The sequence below is a fragment of the Ceratotherium simum genome, chromosome 22, assembly GCF_057802395.1.
Source record: "Ceratotherium simum simum isolate JZ-2026a chromosome 22, ASM5780239v1, whole genome shotgun sequence".
In the NCBI taxonomy this organism is placed as follows: domain Eukaryota; kingdom Metazoa; phylum Chordata; class Mammalia; order Perissodactyla; family Rhinocerotidae; genus Ceratotherium; species Ceratotherium simum.
In genome coordinates, this window is record NC_141921.1 from 46,480,568 (window position 1) to 46,499,877 (window position 19,310).

Sequence of the window (19,310 nt, forward strand, 5' to 3'; positions counted from 1 at the left end):
GGAACATACAATGATTTCCCTCCATCTTGCCCCCCACCCCCATCTCAGCTCATGATACCCCAGGTCCCCCAGGGCTCGAGGCCACAATCCCAGGAGACTTCCTGGTCCCCCCGCCCCCCTTCACATCCACCCCTGTCCTGGCATCGCTGCCTCTCTCCTGGCCCCCAGGTCCCTGGTGGCACCTGGGGCCACCACAGCCTCCTCCCTGGTCCTTCCCTCCCTCCCTCACCCTCACACACACTCCATTCTTCACAGCACCAGAGGGATCTCTTTTCAACTGTTGAGATCTTGTCACCTCCCTGCTGAGAGATTCCAGGGTCCTGGTGCATTTAGAATAAATTCCAAGTTCCTGCCCTCGCCTTGAGGCTGCACGTGCCCCGCCGCCCACCCAGCCTGCTCTCTGCCCGTCTAGAGCCCCTGCACAGACCCACCTTCAGGGCTGAATACTCATCACCCTGGTCTAGGCCCGATGTCACCTCCTCGGAGGAGCCCCTGATCACCTGTGCAGAGTGCCCCGCAGTCCCCTCTAGACTCATACCTGCCCCACCTTTCTCCAAATCACCACCACCTGCCCCAGCTTAGGTCTGCCCGTCATTTGCCGATTGTCCATCTCCCGCCCGAGACTGAGGTTCACGAGGGCAGGAGCGTGTTTGCTCCTAATGGGTCACTGGGGCCTGGAACAGTCTCAGCATTTAGTGGGTACCCTCTGTAAATGCGTGAATCCTGCTATGTGCAAGGCCTGCCCTCAAGCTTAAAGCTGAGATGGGGAGGGGAGATGGTCCGTGTGGGCACTCGGAGGAGCAGGGGGAGTGTACTAGGCACGTGGCCTTCAGGCTGGGGGGAGGGGTGTGAAGTGGTGCCTGGGCAGTGGGCAGGAGCCCCCAGGAAGGCTGGTGGGCCGGGGGCGGTGTTGAGAGGTCCCAGGAGCTGGAATCCCAACATCTTGGCAAGTGCTGGCCACCGGGAAGCCTGAGAGTCGAGGAGCCAGAGGCAGCTGGGGTTCCAGGTGGTGAACAGGAAAGATGGTGGGTGGGTGATGAGGATGCTTGGCTGAGAGGCACTCGGTAATTGTGTATTGAATGAACGAATGAATGAATGAATGACGCTTCCAGATTTCCTTGAGGCTGATGGTGGTTTTATAATAAGCCTCACAAATTCCTTACGAATGCCGGTCAGGGTAAGTGCCCCACCTGGACCGTGTCCTGGGGCCGCCGGCTCTGAGCTCTCTGCCTGCTTCTCTCAGCCATCCTCTCCTAGCTCTGGGGGACGGGAGCTTCCCTGCTCGTTACCCCGTTACACAGGCGAGGACCCCCTCAGACCAGCAAGGCTGAGGGGCTCGTGGAAGGTCACACAGCTAGTCTCTGGGGAGCTTGGGTCTGGATCCAGCACACAACTTGGTGTTGCTGTGTGGAAAAAGCGTCCGTTCAGGCTGCTCCTGATTTCTCCTTGAGCCACACCCCATGTCTGTCACTGGGGGCAGCTCTTCCAGGGACCAGGAGGAATCCAGGACCCTGGGCTGTAGTCGGAGCTTCCTGCCCGCTGGGGTGAGGGAGAGGGGAGCAGAGTGGCCTGGGCAAGGTGGGGTCTCTCGAGCGCCTGGCGCTTTTGTGGAAGTGGCTGGGCAGGCAGCTCGGTCCCCTGCCAGTCTGAGCTCTGCTTCCAGAAGCGCCTCACAGGGCCCCCTGCCACCCCCACTGCGCCTGCTCCCCACACAGATGCTGCGCCTCTTAGAGAAGAGCATGTACTAAAAACCTCGGTAACAAATAAACATACTGCATTTAAGATCTCATTTCCTCCCACGGGCTGGGAATGAGGCCCCTACTTGCTTCTTCCTGTGGCTGAGGAGGACCACCTGGCTGGCCCGCCCCTGGTCTGCCTGAGGGGGTTTTTCTCAGTGGCAGCTGAGGCCCCTTGAGGTGCCTCCTTGGAGGCGCTCACCCACCCCTGCTCCTTCCTTCCTGGGCCTCTCAGGCCCTGCGGGGGCAGCGCCCAGCTTGGTGGGTGAGCTATCAGGCCTCACCGAGGCCACGGTGAGAGGGAGGCCTCTCTTGTGGCTGCAGGAGCCTCAGCTGCCTGCAGAGCCCTCTCCTGTCCCTCCCCAACATCCCCCTCCCTCTGCTCACTCTTTGCTGGGGTTGGGTCCCACCTTGGGGCTCCAGTGAGTCTGGTGGCAGATCATGAGATCCCTCAGGACGTGGGGTTGGGGTGGGAGGTGCACAGAGGAGGGTTGTGAACCCAGCCTTGAAGGATAAGGGGGTCAACCAGGTTGAGAGGAAGGAAGGTGAGAGCCGGGGCTGGGAGCCTTCCTCCGGCAGGCTGCCCCGGCACTCTGTTTCCAACATTCCTGTCGCCTCCCCACCTATGACTCCGGACCGGGCCTTCCCCTACTTGGGGCTTGTGGGGCACGAGTTCCCCTGTCAGGCGGCGGGGAGCTCTCGGCCTCCTCCTCTTCTTCCAGACATCTCCAGCCCCATAGCCTCCCACCACTGCGAGCCAACAGCCCTAAGCCTCGGGCCCTGTGTTGGGGTTTCCTGTGCTGGCCGGACCTCCCTGTCAAAGCCTTGCTCCTCGCCCCTCATCTCCACCCCCCAGACTCCTCCTGTGCTTATAAAGCTGCTCCCTTCTCCAGGCAGGGAGCCCCACTTCTGCCATGAGCCTAAAGGGATCTCCCGTGCCCCAACTACGAGGACTGGGGGTGCCTGTCCTCACTCCAAGCCACCGCCCGGTGCCATGGCAGGACGGCTTCCACCCGTGCCCTTGGCTGACGCCAGTGCGCCCCCTGCCCTTCTCCGTCCTTGACCTTTGCAACCGCGTGTCTCTGGGTCTTCTCAGAACCTCGCCTGCTCCTCCTGGCTCTCAGATGCAGGCTCGCACCAGTTCTCCCCAGGACCCTTGTCCTGTCTCTTTCCATGGTGTCACAGTGCCCCTTGAGGACACCTGTCAGCAAGGCCGCCCCCAACATCTCTGTCCTGGATGCTGAATTCCACCTCACACAGGCGAATCCTGGACCTCTCTCCTCCTCGTCTCCCAGCCTCCCGGCTCCAGCAGGGTGGCCAGACTCAAGGACACTCTGTCTTTATCTTGCTGGCCTCTTCCTGGCTTTGGCATGACTCCCTGGGACTGCAGTGTCCAGACGGCCACCCATGGTCCCCTAAACGTGAGGCTTTGAGGCCCTGACCTGCGCCCTTCCCCGCTCCTTGGGTGATTGGGTCCAGGCCCCACACCGGGGCGTCACCTGTGTTGCTGTTCACTCCCAGGTTGACTTTGCCAGCAATGCCTCTCTCCACGGGGTTTCCACGGGCATCTCAAACAAGATCTGTCCCGAAGCGAAATCATTATCCCCACTGCCCACCCTGCCCAAATCTCACTTCTTGTGTGTTCTCTCTTCTCAGTGAGTCGGAGAGAAGCTGGCTGGCTCCTCTCTCCTGCTCAGCCCCGTGCCCACCGTCTCAAGACCCCGTCCCTGTGCTGGATCCCTGCTTAGCCCCCGCACTCAGCATCTCTAGGCCCCGTCCATGTGCTGGATCCCTGCTCAGCCCCGTGCCCACCGTCTCAAGACCCCGTCCCTGTGCTGGATGCTTCCTCAGCCCTGCACTCACCATCTCTAGGCCCCATCCCTGTGCTGGATCCCTGCTCAGCCCCCACATCTCTAGGCCCCATCCCTGTGCTGAATCCCTGCTCAGCCCCCACACCCACCGTCTCTAGGCCCCGTCCCTGTGCTGGATCCCTGCTCAGCCCCCACATCTCTAGGCCCCGTCCCTGTGCTGGATCCCTGCTCAGCCCCTACACCCACCATCTCTAGGCCTCGTCCCTGTGCTGAATCCCTGCTCAGCCCCCACACCCACCGTCTCTAGGCCCTGTCCCTGTGCTGGATCCCTGATCAGCCCCCGCACTCACCATCTCTAGGCCCCGTCCCTGTGCTGGATCCCTGCTCAGCCCTGCGCTCATCATCTCTAGGCTCCATCCCTGTGCTGGATCCCTGCTCAGCCCTCTGCCCACCATCTGTAGGCCCCATCCCTGCACTGGATCCCTCCTCAGCCCTGCACTCACCGTCTCCTAGACCCCGTCCCTGTGCTGGATCCCTGCTCAGCCCTGAGCTGTACTACCTCCTCTGTTCTTACTGTGCTTGATCTGACTCTACCCTGCAGCTGAGTGAGTTTGTTAAAACAAAATGGATTTGCTTCTTCTCCTGCCTAAAGTGCTCAGTGGCTCCTTGGTGCCCTTGGCATGGGATCCAGCTAAGCCAGCCTTCTCTGTTCCTCAACCCCCAAACTCATTCCTGCCTCAGGGCCTTTGTACCTGCTGTTCCACTTCCTGGACACTTTCCCTCAGATAGTCTCAGGACCAGCTCTTTCCACTGTTTCTCAGATGTTTCCTCCTTAGATGGCTTTCTGGACTCTCTAGATAAAGCGTTAGCCCCACCACCACCCAGGAACTCTTTCCCATCACCACGCCATCTCTTTGGGCACTCAGCACCAGCTGAGATGGTCTGGTGTGCACAGGCATCAGCTTAGTATCCAGCCCCTGCCCCAGGATGTGACCCCAGGATGCCCGCAGAGTGGGGCTCAGAACACATCTGGGAGCGATTCACCTCCCCAGCCACATCTCTCTATCCTGCCAGTCGGTGCTCCCCTGGACAGTGGGAGCAGCAACTGCAGGTCTCTGAAGACCCCACAGCCTGCTCGCCTCCCAGCTGCAGACGCTGCCCATGCTGGCGGGCCCGCAGGTGGGAGCTGGCGTCCTGCTGCCTGGGCTCTGAACATACTAGTTCTCTGTGCCTCAGTTTCCTTATTTGTACAATGGTGGCAGCCCTAGGACATGCCACAAAGGGCAGGTGAGGATTCTACGAGCTAATTTCTATCAGGAGCTCCTTAATTGTCTACTGTTCTTCACTGTTCTTTCCTGGAGACACCCTCCTGGGGTGGAGACTGTGGACAGTAGGGAAAATAGAGAACGTTAGGTGGCAGCAAGGGCCGTGAGGGAGAAGCAGGAGGTGAGGGATCCACGTTTGCTGGGGGAGCAGTTGCAACTTAAATAGTTTCCTTCCAAGGAGGCCTCAGTGAGAGCCCTGCATTCCGGTTGGGCCTGGAGTTGTGGGGAGAGGGAGCCATTTCTCGGCGACGGTCCGTGCTAAAGGAACCAGGAACCAGGAACGTGTAGGGCTGCAGGGCTGGAGGCGGGAGCCGGCTGCCTGTAACGGGAGAGAAGGGGGCGGTGACACCTGGAGGCCACCAGCTGATACAGGGCAGGCCCTCTTCTGTCAGCTGGGCGAGGGCGGGGCCTGCAGGGCTGCCCCCTTGGGCGTAAGCACAAGGATAGCTGAGGAGTCAGGACCACCTTCATTTTGAAGAGGCTTCTACTGCGTAAATACAGCGTTCTGGCAAGGCGTTCTGGCAAGGTCTGCAGTACTGGCCGCTGGCAAGTTGTAAGGTGCGCCGCCCAGGAGTCCAGCAGCTGCCGCAGGCTTGGCTGAAGGCGCCATGGCTGCGCTTGCTGCCCCCGCCCTACGTGCACCCCAGAACTCAGCCATCTGGGGAGACCAGTGCCGCAGCCAGCCGGGGTCAGCAGTGTGTGGGCTCTGGGAGGAGGGCCTCAGCGCCCCCGGGGTCCAGTCTCCCATGGATAGCAGCCTGTGGTCAAGGAGCCCTTTGTGGGGGGAGCTGGGAAGCGGCCCTGGAGCTGGGCCAGTTTCTGTACCCAGGAGACTCCCTGTGCCCTTTCCAGAAACCTATGAGCTGGAAAGGGTGTTTAGGGGGAGGCCAGCCCAGGAGGAGGAGGTGCTAGGGCACGACAAGGGCTGCAGAGGGGTGGGGTGGTGGGGAAAGACACCTGCTGGAGTGAAGGGGACCATGACTAAGTCCCCAGGTCTGAGGGGCCAGCAGTTGGCAATGGCTACATCTTCCCGCTGGCCGGCTTCGTGTCGATCCAGGCTATTTCTCGCTAATCAAATATAATCTTTGATTCTTCAGCGAGGTGTCCTGGGGCCCACCGATGTTGATAAAAATAGCTTCTGGTGGGGAAGGTGGGCAGACTCCCAAGAGTGGGGTTTTCAGCTCCAGCCTGGCCCGTGGCGCTCACTGGGGGACCACCGACACAAGCGTCATCTGACTCTCAGAACATACATGTGCTCTGCAAGGCCTACGTGCATGTGCCCGCGGCAGGGCTCATCCCTCCTCTGCTCCCTGCTTGCCCGTCACACACACACACACACACACACACACACGCCCCACTGTCAGCAATTCTTCAACCTCCTGTTTATTTTTAGCTCCCATCCCCAAGGCCCGGCTGACACCAAAGGCAGTGTAGCTGTTTGGAGTTTTTCTTGATGAATATTTTATGCTGGGGAGGGCCTGCTGCGCCGTGTCCCGGCAGCTGCCAGCACCTTCCAGGCTAATTGTTAGAAGAGGCAAACGTGGAGCGTGGAGCCAGGCTGCTGGTCTGGACACCAGGTCCGGACCCCGATGGCTGCCCTGCCTCCCTCTAAAGCCCTCCCTGTGGCCGTGCCCTCTGACCTCCAGGGTGTGGGACCAGCCACAGACCACTGACCAGGGCTGAAAACGTGGCCTGTGCGGATGGACACGGGGGAACCACCACGGTGGCTCCTTGGGGACTTGGTACCAGAGTGGCCCCAGCACCACCTCTGGTGATTTTTTTCAAGCCTAGATGTGGGAAGCCTTTTCAGGCTCCAGAAACGTGAGAACCAAGTTGTGTCTGCTGAAGCCAGAGCAAGCGCCTTCCCTAGCGCCACACCTGCCTCCGTTCTCTGGTTCAGAGGTGGCTGCTGCAGCCCCTGGGTCCCAGGAGACTCAGGGTGTCACTGGAGCACATGTGAGAACGGAGGTGCCAGCGTTCTGCACTGGTGTGAGGAAGAAGTGTGCAGTCACCGGGCAGAGTGGGGGAGGGGTGGGCGAGGGGGAAGCCTGGAGCCCATCCCGAGCATGTGGTCGATGCGGGTTTTGAAAGAGTGCTAACTCAGCTGCTTCTGCGGATCATTTGGAAAATGAACGTTTTTTCCGATGGGCCGAGGCCCAATTGCACAGCCACGTCATGTGGAGATGGTGGGGCAGAGTCTTGGCTCCCAGAAAACCCAAACCACAGAGCGGGCCTGCCCCATCATGGAAGGTCTTGGCTGGTGCTCGAGGAACCTAGTGCAGGATCCTGAGCCCCTTGGCCATGGCTGGCCCCTTCCTGTCTCTGAGCCTCAGTTTCCCCACTGGAGCCATCACAGGCCAGGAGGTTGCTCTCTGCAGTTCCTCTCCATGCTGTCTCAATGATGATCTAACTAGAAGGCTCCTTGCTCCTTTGCACTGAAGAGGAAGCACAGAGGCAAGGCTTTCCACAGTGACAGGACCCCAAGCACATGGCGTGGAGGGAGGATTCCATTCCTCACGATGAAGCATCAGCAGCAGAGGCAGCCGCCACCTCTCCTGACCACAGCCAGGCCTGCTCTACACGGCTCAACAAGGCAAGAGAATGCACATCCCACCCCCAGGATGTAGGAAAGAGGGTCCCCACAGGGGACTTGTCATGGGCCAGGGGACCCAGGTGGCTTCCTGGCTTAGGGAGATGCCTCAGGTGTCCTGGACACTTGAGTGTCACAGGCTCCTGCAGTAGGAGGGCCACGCCTTGTCCTAGAGAATCTCATGACCTAAAGAACATTAGGAGCACTTTGTGGCCCCTTTGTTCAGTCCCTGTGATCGTGTCCCGGGATGGGATGCCACCACACCAGTTGCTTTACGGTCACAGCACTTTGGTCTGCTTCCTGCATTCGTTTAGCCAAAGTTAAACTTTTGGAATGATTTTTAATTGCTACCTAATTTAAGAAATTCAAATGTACTGGAGTGCAGCAGGATTGACACATCTGTTCCTGGAGGGGTTTGAGAAGCCACATTAGCGAGGGAGGCTGTGCCCTGCACCGTTCCTCCTTGCCGCCAGCCCACAGGGGTGAGTCGGGGACCAGAATATTCATGAAGCTTCTTGACTCAGTGTTTGCTCTCTCCCTTGGTTTTGGGCATTTAGCAGGGAGTCTGTCTTGTGATGGGAAAATGCCAGAATCCTGGAGCTGCTTCTATTCGATGAATAGTTGGTGCTTGGTAACTTCTAGTGGCCCATGAGTCCCACCTCCCATGGAGCTGGGATGTGGGTGCCATGGGGGGCATAGATGAGAGGGTACAGCCCAGCTCTCACCTGCACTCTGCTGTGAGCCAGCTCTTCCTCTGAACATCTTAACTTGTCTAGTCTGCAGATTATCTCTGGAAGACTCACTGTGTCCCTGACAGCTCCACACTAGCCCCTGTGCTGGAACAGCAGTGCTTTAGAGACCCTCTACAGCCGGCTCTCCAAAAGAGAGTGCCCATCCCATCAGTGATACATCTTTTCTCATTAAAACGCTGGTAGGTTCTGCGCATGGAATATTGGCTTCCTATTGCTTCGGTGCCATGTCTACAGATCCAGGCGACCCCTTGCTATTTTGATTTCTATAGAATGTGAAAACCCAGAAGCCAGTTCTCAGGGAGCACTGTTAGACCTGATCCTGTGTGGTGCGGGGAAGGTGGCTGTGAGGGGAGACCCATGGGCGGGACTTGCAGAGGGTGTGGTGGAAAGAAGGGGATCCCACCTAGAGTCAGGGCATCCCAGATTCCACTGTGGCTGCCTTGGAAGGTGAATTAGGGGGTTGGGGGAGAAGACTGTGAGAATCTTTGGGCCCAAACGAGGGCCAGGGCTGCAGGACCCAGAGAGGGTTTTCAGCAGGGCAAACTGTGCCTGGTGTGTCATGGGGCAGAATAAGGGGCTGCTCCTGAGCCTGTGAGAACCGGCTGCTTCTCGGTGGCACCATGCTGTCTCCGCGAGGCAGAGTGGAGTACCCTGGCCGAGGCCAGGGACACTTCTGAACCCTGTGCTCAGAGATGCAGGCAAGAAACAGGCCTCGGAACCCCTACAATGGTAGGAAGGATGCAGAAGGGCTTCCCCACTCATGTGGGTGTGCACATACACACACACGCATGCACACGGAATCAGAGGAAAGCATGGCAGCACTGCGAGCAGAAGAGGAGGTGCTTCTGGGGAGTTATCCATCCCAGGTGTGCTGGACACTCCCGGCGCGCCTTGTCACCGTCGCAGGACCCTGTTGAGCCCCTCGGTGGTCTGAGCCCTCCGGAGCTGACTGGGGGCAGATGATGCTTGAATGTGTGTCCATTGAGCAAGACCATCGGTATTTTTTAGCATGAAGACCACACCGGTTTGGAATTAAGGCTTTCTTACTTTGATCTTCTGTGGCTTGCTGGTTCGCTCATTCCCTCAACAAATGCCCCCTGGGCCCCTGCTGTGTCCCAGGCACGGTGCTGGCCTCAGACAGAGGGCAGGAAAGACTCCGACCCAGCACAGAGTGAATGCACGCGAGGCCAGAGGCCTGCGGTGAGAATGCGGCTCCTGGCCCAGGCCCAGCCCGCGGTAAGCGCTCGGCAAACGGCAGCTCTGATCTTCCTTATTGTCGTTGTCCGGTGGGGACAGCCATGTCAACACTCCCAGCACAGGAGCGAGCACTGTGTGCCGGGCGTGCACGAGCCAGCCGAGGAGCCCTGAGCCTGTGGAGAAGCTGCTGAGAGAACCGCCAGGTAGAACCCAGTCCTGATTTCCCTTTTCTAATGAAGCCTGTAACCCTTCGCTGCCTTTTCCCAGGCAGCATCTGAGCTCCCCACCTCTTCCACAGCCTCCTGTTGGCCTTGATGCAGAGGAATTGCACGGCTGCACACAGGGGCAGTTATTTCAGGGGCCAAGCTGATGCTGCCTGGTGAGGGGAGCCCCTGGTGAGGGTGTTGATGACTCTCCACAGCAGGGTCATTATTGGCTGTGTCTGCTGGCGGCTGCTGCCTGGAGACCCCACAGAGACGCAGCGGAGCGTGTGTTAGCCCAGGCCTGCAGCCACTGGGAGCAGGCGGGGCACGGCCTGGCTTGGCCCATGGAGAGCGGCTCCCCGGGTGCCCAGCCCCGCCCCCTGAGGTCAGGGTCTGAGGGTGGAGCTGCACTTTGGGGACGTAGCTGCTTGAGAGGCTAGTGGGTCTTGGATGCCGAGCTCATCCTTGCCTGGCACGCACAGTGACCCTCACTCACCAGGGCACGCGGAGTGGCCGAAATGATCAGAAGAGCTCTTAATTGCCTGCATGGTTGTCCCAAGACCCCCCTTGTCTCCCATTATGAAGACGGGAGAGGGTGAGCCACTGGCTTCCTAATTCAGAAGGTCTGCGTCCCTCAGGCTCACAGGAAGTTGTTATATCACCACTGGAAACCCTCTTCGCACTAGACATTCATTAATTACAAAAAGGACAAGCTATTGATTTTACTGAGGGTGGAACTTAGTCACTAACCCTCTGTGCCAAGTTCCAAATGTGTGTTCTTGAAGCATAGAAAACGCAAAATGGAAAACATTTGGTTTGCACTGTTAGGCTCTGAAAGCCACAGGCTTCCCCTCCAATGGAAAGGAGCCCAGAAGACAGCGTTTGGCAGGAAGAGTGAGAGGAGGAAGGAAGAAGACGCAGAGCGGAGGCCCCTGCAGCCAGTGGGCCCAGAGGCTCCCCCTGAGCAGAGGGGCAAGGGCACTTTCGACCTGCCTTCCCTCATCCCAGTGTCCCTGTGGCTGGATGTGAAGCTCCGAAGGCTCTGCTGCCTTCAGGTGACGCCCAGGGCCATCCGCCCTCCTCCCAGGGCAGTGCTGTGGGTCGGCAGACAGCAGTGCACTTGGTCTCCAAGGCTGTTTGTGATGACGGGAGTAACACTCACACCCACCCACCCACCCACCCACACACACGACGTAACTGCCTGTGCCAGCTCTGTGGAAAGCACTTTGCCACGTCACCTCCTGGGTTCCCCACTTTGCAGGTGGGAGAGTCTGGCCCTGGGAAGGTGGGCAGCACCGCTGAGGTGCCTGTGACCTGCAGCCTGGTACCTCAGCCCCCTCCACTGGCCCCTGTACCAGGCAGGCACCTCCTTGCGCCCATGGTAAGCGGGGGCATGTGCCCTGAACTATCCTCAGTCCCCTTTGCCATCCCCTCCTCTTCTCTTCCTGGCATGTGCATGGGGAGCCCCCTGAGCCCGAGCTCCCTAGGCTGGGGGTTGCTTGGGCTGTTGAGAGCCGCTTGCTGGTGGTCCTGGGCCCTTCCCGCCAACAGCTTCAGGCACTTGAAACAAATGTGACTCCCCATGGAGGAGCCTTTTCCCTCTCCCCACCGCCCCCGAGCCTCCATTAAAAACAGCAACAGCCAACAACTTATGTATTTATTTACTTTGCTGGATGGAAGGAGACGGGCTGCAAGAAGGCGGCAGCTGGGCTGTGGGTGGGGCCGTGTGCTGGGAGCCATCTGTCTCGTTCTGTCAGCTCCACACCCAGCAGGGAAGTGGTGGCCCCTCTGAGTCACTTGGCTAGCAGGGCTGTTTATCAAAGCTCACGGCCCTGGCAAGGCTGAATGTCCACCAGCCAGCAGGGCAGGGACTCTGCTACCACAGCCTGCCTCCGTTTGGTTCCGTTTCCTCCTGGAGTGGCAGTGAGGGACCTCACTGTCCTTGACTGTGTTTATAAACTTCTGCCCTGGCTGGACATCCTCCAGGGCAAGTAGATGAGGAAGGCCATCAGCATTTGGGGTGATAGCCCTCGTAAGGTGGGTGCTTGATGCCCAGATGTCAACTGAATACCCCTCCTAGGCTTGGCTGGACTCCATAGAGCCCGGAATATTCAGCTCATGCCACCATCCCCAGAGACAAGAATAGAGATGAGCCCTTAGCTGGCCGTTTCCTTCCAGGCCTTGCAAATGTCTCGGCCTCGCTCTCTGGCCAGCCGGCTGCCTACACATCCATCATTAGACGGCATTAGTTCTGTCCGAGGGCAGATCCTGGCTGATAAGTTAGCTGCGGAATATTGGACATCAGAGACATGTCAGAGCAGCCACGAGGCCCAGTGCCGGCATTGGCTTCTCCCTCCACTGAGTGGACACTAGAATTTACCGTGTTTTGCACCAGCAGCATAGACAGAAATTACCTGCACTTCAGCCTCTGCTGTTCCTCAGGTCATGCATTGACTGGACTAGTGAGAAAAGTGTCCAGAGCCTCTGGCGCCCACGTTCTGGAACACTTGATGGCCTGTGGGCTGTTGAGGGGTGAGTAGGTGCGTCGTAATCTGGAGGAGGGTGGTGCTTCAGGCCTGACCAGAAGATGAGCTCAGAAAAGCCCTGCTAGACTGAGTTGTCACAGCTGCACATCAGCACCAGGTGGGGCGAGAGGAGGCGAGTGAGGTGCCCACCCTGCGTGTGCACACCTCGGGGGTGAGCACCTCCGTGGGACTGGCACCAGGGCGCCTCGCATACCTTGCTCACCCCCCAGACCCAGCACTGATAAGGACCCAACATTGTGCTCCCCTGGCTTCCCAGCTGCTTCCAGAAGCAGCTCCCCTGCTTCCAGAGGCACCCACCCCTCACTCCCAGAGCTTATGACCTAGAGAGAGGACTCCTCATGAGTGTGGGGAAAAGCACGGGGGTGATGCCCCACCATCTGACTTCCCCTAAATGTGACGGAAGGGTCAGTGTTCTGGTTTGTGTCTGTGGAAATCTGGAGGACACCCTGGCTGCCTGGCGGTGCTGCACTAAACCTGGGCTCTTGGCAGCCACGTGTGTCCCACTCCCCGCTCATGGGAGTGACGGAGTGTTGGCACCTGGGCCCGACAGGGAGGGTGCAGCACACATCTGCTCTTCTCTACTAGAGCTCCCACAGCTCCTTAGAGAAGCACCTGGCTCTACAGCTGGAGCGAGGGGACTGGGACAGGAAGGCATCCCTGACCCTGGGCCCCCGGCAGGCTGGCACCAGCAGGAGAGCGGGCCTTCACCCAGGTGGGCTGACAGGCTTGTCCCCTCCCAGATGGAGAAGAGCCACGGTGGCTGAGCCCCTGCAGGTCCAGATGGGCTCCAGGCTTGTTCTGGGAGGGCAGGCCCTTCCCGTTCCCCAGGGGGACGTTGGAAGGTCACCGTCTTCCCCACTATTGAGCCCACCCCTAAAAGCCTGTCGGCATAGGATGACCCAGAGGGCAGCAGCAGTGCCCAGGCTCAAATCGAGACCGTGCCATTTGCCAGCTATCACTTGCTCTCAACCTCTCTGTGCCTCGTGGCCTCACTGGTAGAAGGGGAAGAGTAATGACTTGACTCCTCACGGGTTGTTATGCAGACTCCAACGTGCTGCAATGGTGCCTGGCATGCGTCAGGACTCTCTCGATGCAGGCTGCTCCCTAAGGCTGGTGCCCAGAGAACTTCCTCCTTACCTCCTTACCTGAGCAGTCCCTGCTCACCGCTAGCTCATGCAAGTTCACCACACGTGCGTGGCCTTCATGGGAGGAGGTGGGGCGGGAAGGATCTTGGCTCGGTCATTGCAGAAGGCTCACCTGGGCAGCTGGAGGACATGGTTGCATGACCGTGGAAGTGACGCCCAGCCCCGATGGGTGTTTCACGCGTCCCACACCTGGGAGTTATGGAGGACAGGCTTAGCAGAGGTCATTAGGTCATTAGGAAGTGCGTGGGCCATCACCAGCAACACCCATGAGCTCCCTTGTGGGGCGTGGCTTAGCAGAGATGAGGGCCCAGCCGGTTCTCAGTTCTGGGGCGTGACACAGTGGTGGGCAGGGCTATGCTGGGTCTGTGGGGTCCCAGCACACACGTGTGGATTGGACCAAAATGCTGCGAGTATTGTTCTGTCCCAGAGGAAAGTGCCAGGTGGGGAGACTGGGAACAGGGACTCAGGAAAGTAGAGCCCAGGGTGGGGGGGCAGCTTCCCCCAGACTCGGCACCTTGACTGCGTGTGACTTGAAGTCCTTTGTGCCCAAGGAAGGCAGGAGGGGCTGAGTTTCCTAGAACTGCAGCTGACCTCATGGGTCTAGTCAGTTTTTCTTTACTTTTTAATTATAAAAAGTTAAAGTATATGCAAAAGTGAAGAGTAGAAAGAAATCCTATGTAGTTATCAACACGGGGCCAATCTTGTCCGTTTGTACCTCTGGCCACCTCCCCGCCGGGCTCATGGGAGGCCAGTCTCAGAGATCACATCATTGCCTCCAAGTATTTCAGCGTGTTGTCTCTAGGAGGTAAGGGATCTTTGTCATTGGCTTATTCTTACTAGCGGACTGCACTCTGGCCATCGGGCCCTGGGCAGCCTCTCGCCGTGCAGAGACCAGCCTGGGGTCCAGACTTTCTCCTCACAGCTGCTGCGGGACCAGTGGTCCCAGAGTCAAGCTCTTGCTTATAAAATGCAGCATTCCTCTGTGCTGGAAATCGCCAAGAATCCTGGCTTCCTGAGCCCAGAGTTAGAAGGGACCCAGAAGGTCATCCAGGTTGACCCCCACCCCAATGACAGATCATATGCCAGCTAACAGGGGCCACCGTGTGCTGAGACCTCCAGTTGGGGATGGCCTGGGTGCTCCCTCTGCTCCTTGCATTCACATAGACCCAAGAGGGACAGACTCTTCTCCTCACTTTACAGATGAGAAGACTGAGGCACAGGGTGGAAGGAACTGCCCAAGGGTCTGCCCTGAGCTGCCCTTGGGATGCTGCCCTCTGCTCCTTTCCAAGGAGGCCATTCCCGGGGTGACTGGCTCTGCCATTTGGTGAGTGACCAGATGGGGAGGATGGCAGCCATTGCTGTTGGCAGATGGCCCCGAGGACCTCGCGTGGATCGGGACCTTCCTGGGAGCCCTCCCCGGCACCAGCCCTCCCAACCCCTCACTCGGCTCTATTTTGTCTTTTTGCTGTGCCATCATCACTTTCCTACATGCTGCATAATCTGCCTATTTTTTGGTGTCTTGTCAGCTAGAACATCAGCTCCCGAGGCAGGGTCCCCGCACCTGGCACAGAGCGGCTTGCAGGAGGTGCTCTGTGTGCATGTGGGGAGTGGATGAAGTGAGGCTTGGCTGCCGTAGCAGAAAAAGCGCTTGGTTTAATTCAGGGCGGTTTCCTCCGCCCCGCTGCCCCTCCTCTGCAGGATGTGGTGGGGGCACCACGCCGAACCTTGCCTTTGACTTGCTGTCAACTGTGAGGAGAACGTGCTCACCTGCGTGGTGGTTTTGGTTTAAAACAGCTTTATTGAGATGTAATTACACACCATACAGTTACCCTGTTTAAAGGTACCATCCAGTGGGTTTTAGTATATTCACAGAATTCTGCAACCATCACCATAATCAATTTTAGAACATTTTCATCACCCCAAAAGAAATAGCGCACCCCTTAGCCATCACCCCTCCCCCCAGGCCCTGGCAACCACCAGTCTGCACTCTAGATTTACCTGTCCTGGACGTTTCATGTCATGGACTCATATCTGAGATGGGCCTCTGTGCCCGGCTTCTTTCACTCTTTATGTTGGTTTTACGTTGAACAGGAACAGCAAGAGGACTGTGATCCTCGCAGCAACCCTGTTGAGTGGACAGCGGCCCATTTTACAGAAGAGGAATGTGGGTGAAGCTGTGGGGCCTCACAATTGCTAAGTGGTGAAGCCAGATCCAAACCAGGCTGGCCAGCGCCCCCACCCTGGCCCCGGAGAGGAGGCTGGGCTAGTTTCGGGGCAGAATGAAGAGGCCATTCCAGGAAGGGCATGCAGCATGGTGGGGGTCCCGAGCTAGGCCAGCCTGCGCCTTGGCCTTGCCCCACTGGCCTGCGTCAGAAGTGGCCCATTCTAGAGGCCAACAGAGCCTGGCCAGTGTCCATCTGGGCATCTCCCAGGGCTGTCAAGGCCAGCTTTGATGCCGCACATGGCAAGCTGATGGCAGAAGAATGTGGGCAGCACTTCCCATTCGGCCAACCCCAAGATGGGGTTCCCTAGGAAAAGGGGTCCCTGGCCAAATCAGTTTGGAAAAGCCCAGATTAAACAAAGTTAAACAGATTTATTTTACTTCAAGCCTTTCAGAACTTTGATCCAGTGTGTGTTGTTTATTGTCAGAGGCCAATTAGTGCCGGTTCCCAAACCCATTTGGCCACAGACCATTCAGAGGCTTCACCTCCCTTTCCCAGTTGGGGAAACAGAGGCCATGGAGACCCTCGCTCCTGCTGCAGGTTTGCTGTCAGTGGTGTTAACACAAGTGGCACAGTGATGCGCATCCTCAAGGGAAAGAACCAAAGTGGACGGCGCACAGGGATCTGCAGACTCATGAATGGACAGATGGACAGAGTGATGGCTGCAGAGAGTGGGGCTGCTCCCTGGACGTCTCCTGGGCCCCAATGCCAGCTGCCCACTCCCTAGGGCCTTGGCCTCAGATGGTCCATTCCTGCCCGCCATCAAGGGCACCCCTGATGACGGCTCCCAAGCTCATGCCATCAGCTCCACAGGGCCATCTGCCATCCCTCCCTGAGCCCCTCTTTTGGCTCCCTTGAGCTCCAGGAGCACTTGGCTGGTGACCCAGGCACTTAGAGACCAAGTTCCTTGCCGGAATGCCACATCTGCCGGTTTCCAGGAATGTTGATGGGCTGGAGAAACAGGGAGGCCCCTCACATCAGGCAGGACCAGGCTCCAGTGGGCTCGGCAGAGGCCTGGGCGGCTGTCCCTCTCAGTCCTGCTGCCTTGCCCAGGCCAGGCTCACACTCTCCTTTTCTTTCCAAGCCTCTTGCCTTCTTTTCCCTGCCCCAGGGAGGGAAACTCCACCAGCTAGAGGGCCGGCCTGTTCCAGAACCCTGAGCAGAGGGAGGCTGGGCTTTTAGAGCCAAGAGGAACCTTAGCATGTGGTCCAGCCCCCCCGCCCTTCTCCAGCTCTCCTTTTCTCAGCCAGCCCCAGTAGGCCCCGACTCCCCAGTTCCAAGCTCCAGGACCCCACACGCACTGCCCACGATGGGGTCCTCTGCGAGGCAGGCAGGAAGCCCAGCTGCAGCCCCTGCTTCCCCTAAGGAGGGGCCAGCCATGCTGCTCTGCTGAGCCATGGCCTTTGGCTGCTGCAGATGAATGGGAGCCGTAGGTCTCCTCGGCCACCCTGAGTGAGTTTCGTAGGGAAGGGGGAGGAAAAAGGCCCTGCTGTCCTAGCTTGGTGGCCTTGACCTTGCATTCTTGGCCACTTTGGCACTCCCCTATTAGGGGCAGGATGGATGGAGGTGGGCAGGGCCCTGCTACTCAAAGTGGTCCAGGGGCCAGCAGCCTCATATCACCTGGACGCTTGTTAGAAATGCATCTCAGTCCCCAACCCCCAAACCCACTGGATCAGAATCTGCATTTACCAGATCCCCAGTGGGTTTGTGTGCACATAAACATTTGAGAAGCCCTGGTCTAGCACATTTTGCCTGGGTGTGCAGAGAAGCCTTCAGCCAGGCCCAGCAGGATGTGGCCCTGCCCTCATGGGGTGCCTTCAGCAGCAGGGGCTGGGCTCCAAGTCCTCTGCCCCCAGGAAGCTCTGGGGTCGTGCCCCCTTAGAACTGCCCACGAAAACAGATAGAACATTTCATTTTCCCTGGGCTGTTTCAGGTCAAATTGCATAGCCTCAAGTTTCATTTAGCAAAAAAGTCAGCCAGAGATGAAATCAGAGCAGCAAGAGGACTTTCTTCAATAAAATGTCTTGGAAAAGCCACCGTTTTCCACGTGTGCTCTGAAGACTTCAAACAGGACCCAGAAGCACTGTAAGGAGCACAATCCTAGTCCTTTAAATACCCGAATGTTCCATTGGCTCCAAGAGGCAAGGTTTTGACAGTTTCCACCTGGTGACATTTAGAGAACGGTTTCTGAGAAGGCTGAAGGAGGAGTATGTGGTCTAACCTGACATTACGTCCTTGCTGATTGTTCTCTCTTGTGCAGTATACCATTTGTCTGTACACACTTGGGCCTAAAAATAGCTGCTGGGCCTGGCGTCATTGTGGATGAAGGGCAACTGCCCCATTTCTGTGGCTTTCAGACACCCTCAAAGTGTCGCGAGGAAATGTCGTCCCCGAGGAATGAGCACAGCTCTTTACCTGAATCCCTGGCCAGGGCGGGTGGGAGAGAACTTTGCAGTGGAGCAGATGGGGCCTCAGGAAGTGACCGCCTGCTGCTGCTGTGGTGACCTCTGCCCTCGGCCACACCACTTAGAGGCCAGGCCACCCTTGAGAGTGAAAGGGAGCACCGTTCATAATCACGCCAGGTCGGCAGGCGTGCACCATCACCCTCCCAGGCAAATCCCAGCCTGTGGCCAAAGCCCGCTAGTCAGTTGGCTCTGCCCCCTGAGTATGCAGACCCAGCTTAAATCGCTCAAAGGAAGGAAGCGGCAGAAAAGGGGTGAGGAGGGCTCAAGGTGCCACTTCCTGGGCATCTGTGTCGTCCAGGGCTCCTTGCCCACAAAGCGGTCACTATCGCTCCCATTCAAGGAAGTGGCCTTCTCAAGGTCACACAGCCAGCACAGTGTGGTGCTGTCACACAGCCCCCACTTACCATTGGGGCAGAGACCGTGAGCAGCTGGCATTCCCTGGGAGTGGAGCAAGCTTGGGGTCCCTCTGTTCCTTCCTTTCGCTCGGCTCTGCTTTGTCTTTCCCTCTTCCATTTCATGATCAACTGCATTTTCAGCTGCAGTCCATTATCCAAGAGGCACTGGGGCTTGGAGTCCTGCCTGCTGTGAAGGATGATGTGGGGGTGCCAGTTCCCTGTTGACTACTTCGTGCCCACGAGGCCAGCATCACAGGGACTCCTTCCTCAGTGTCCCCTCGGCAGAGCTCTGCCACTGGAGGCTCCCCGTCCCCTTGAGGCATCTCAGCCCGGCTGATGGGCCTGTCAGAAAGGTGGGCCTGAGGCCGGCACCTGCCACCCAGGCAGTCCCAGGAGGCCAGCAGGGCCAGGCGGGGTCCTCAGTGCCCTCCTGGGGCAGGGCCCAGGCCACAGCCCATGGTCCCGAGTTCTGCAGCATCTCTAACCTGCCTCTGTTTCTGTGTGTGGTCCACAGCCCGAGACCGAGGACGAGAAGAAGCGCTTTGAGGAAGGCAAAGGGCGGTACCTGCAGATGAAGGCGAAAAGACAGGGCCAAGCGGAGCCTCAGCCCTAGACGCCCTCTATCCTGTGCTGGGCCCGGAGCAGCCCCCAGCATCTAATCACTTAGAAGTTACCCCCTTGGCCAAAAACCCAATTCACGCCGAGAGCTGGTGTTGTGTGAAGTATTCGTCTCGCAGTGTTAACCTGTACTCTCTCCTGAAAACCTATACACCAAAGCTTGATTTGTATCATTCCCGTGTAAATGCTACACAGTATTGTCCCAATGCCCAGAGGCAGTCCTTGGGGACCCTGGGTATACCTGTGCGCACACTGCGTGGTCTGTAAAGAACCAGCGTCACTAATAAAGCTGCTGTTTGGCTGGA

General features: G+C 58.2%; 1 protein-coding gene across 2 annotated transcripts in view; it reads left to right on the plus strand.

The window, feature by feature from the left end:
* The window catches only part of ACOT7 (acyl-CoA thioesterase 7), a 119,412-nt gene extending 100,102 nt beyond the window's left edge, over positions 1–19,310 (plus strand). For both annotated transcript variants that reach the window (XM_004425527.2, XM_087446906.1), the window contains one exon: positions 18,902–19,310. In XM_004425527.2, coding sequence (XP_004425584.2) covers positions 18,902–19,000 — 99 coding nt within the window. In that variant the 3' untranslated portion in view covers positions 19,001–19,310. The remainder of the gene's footprint in view (positions 1–18,901) is intronic.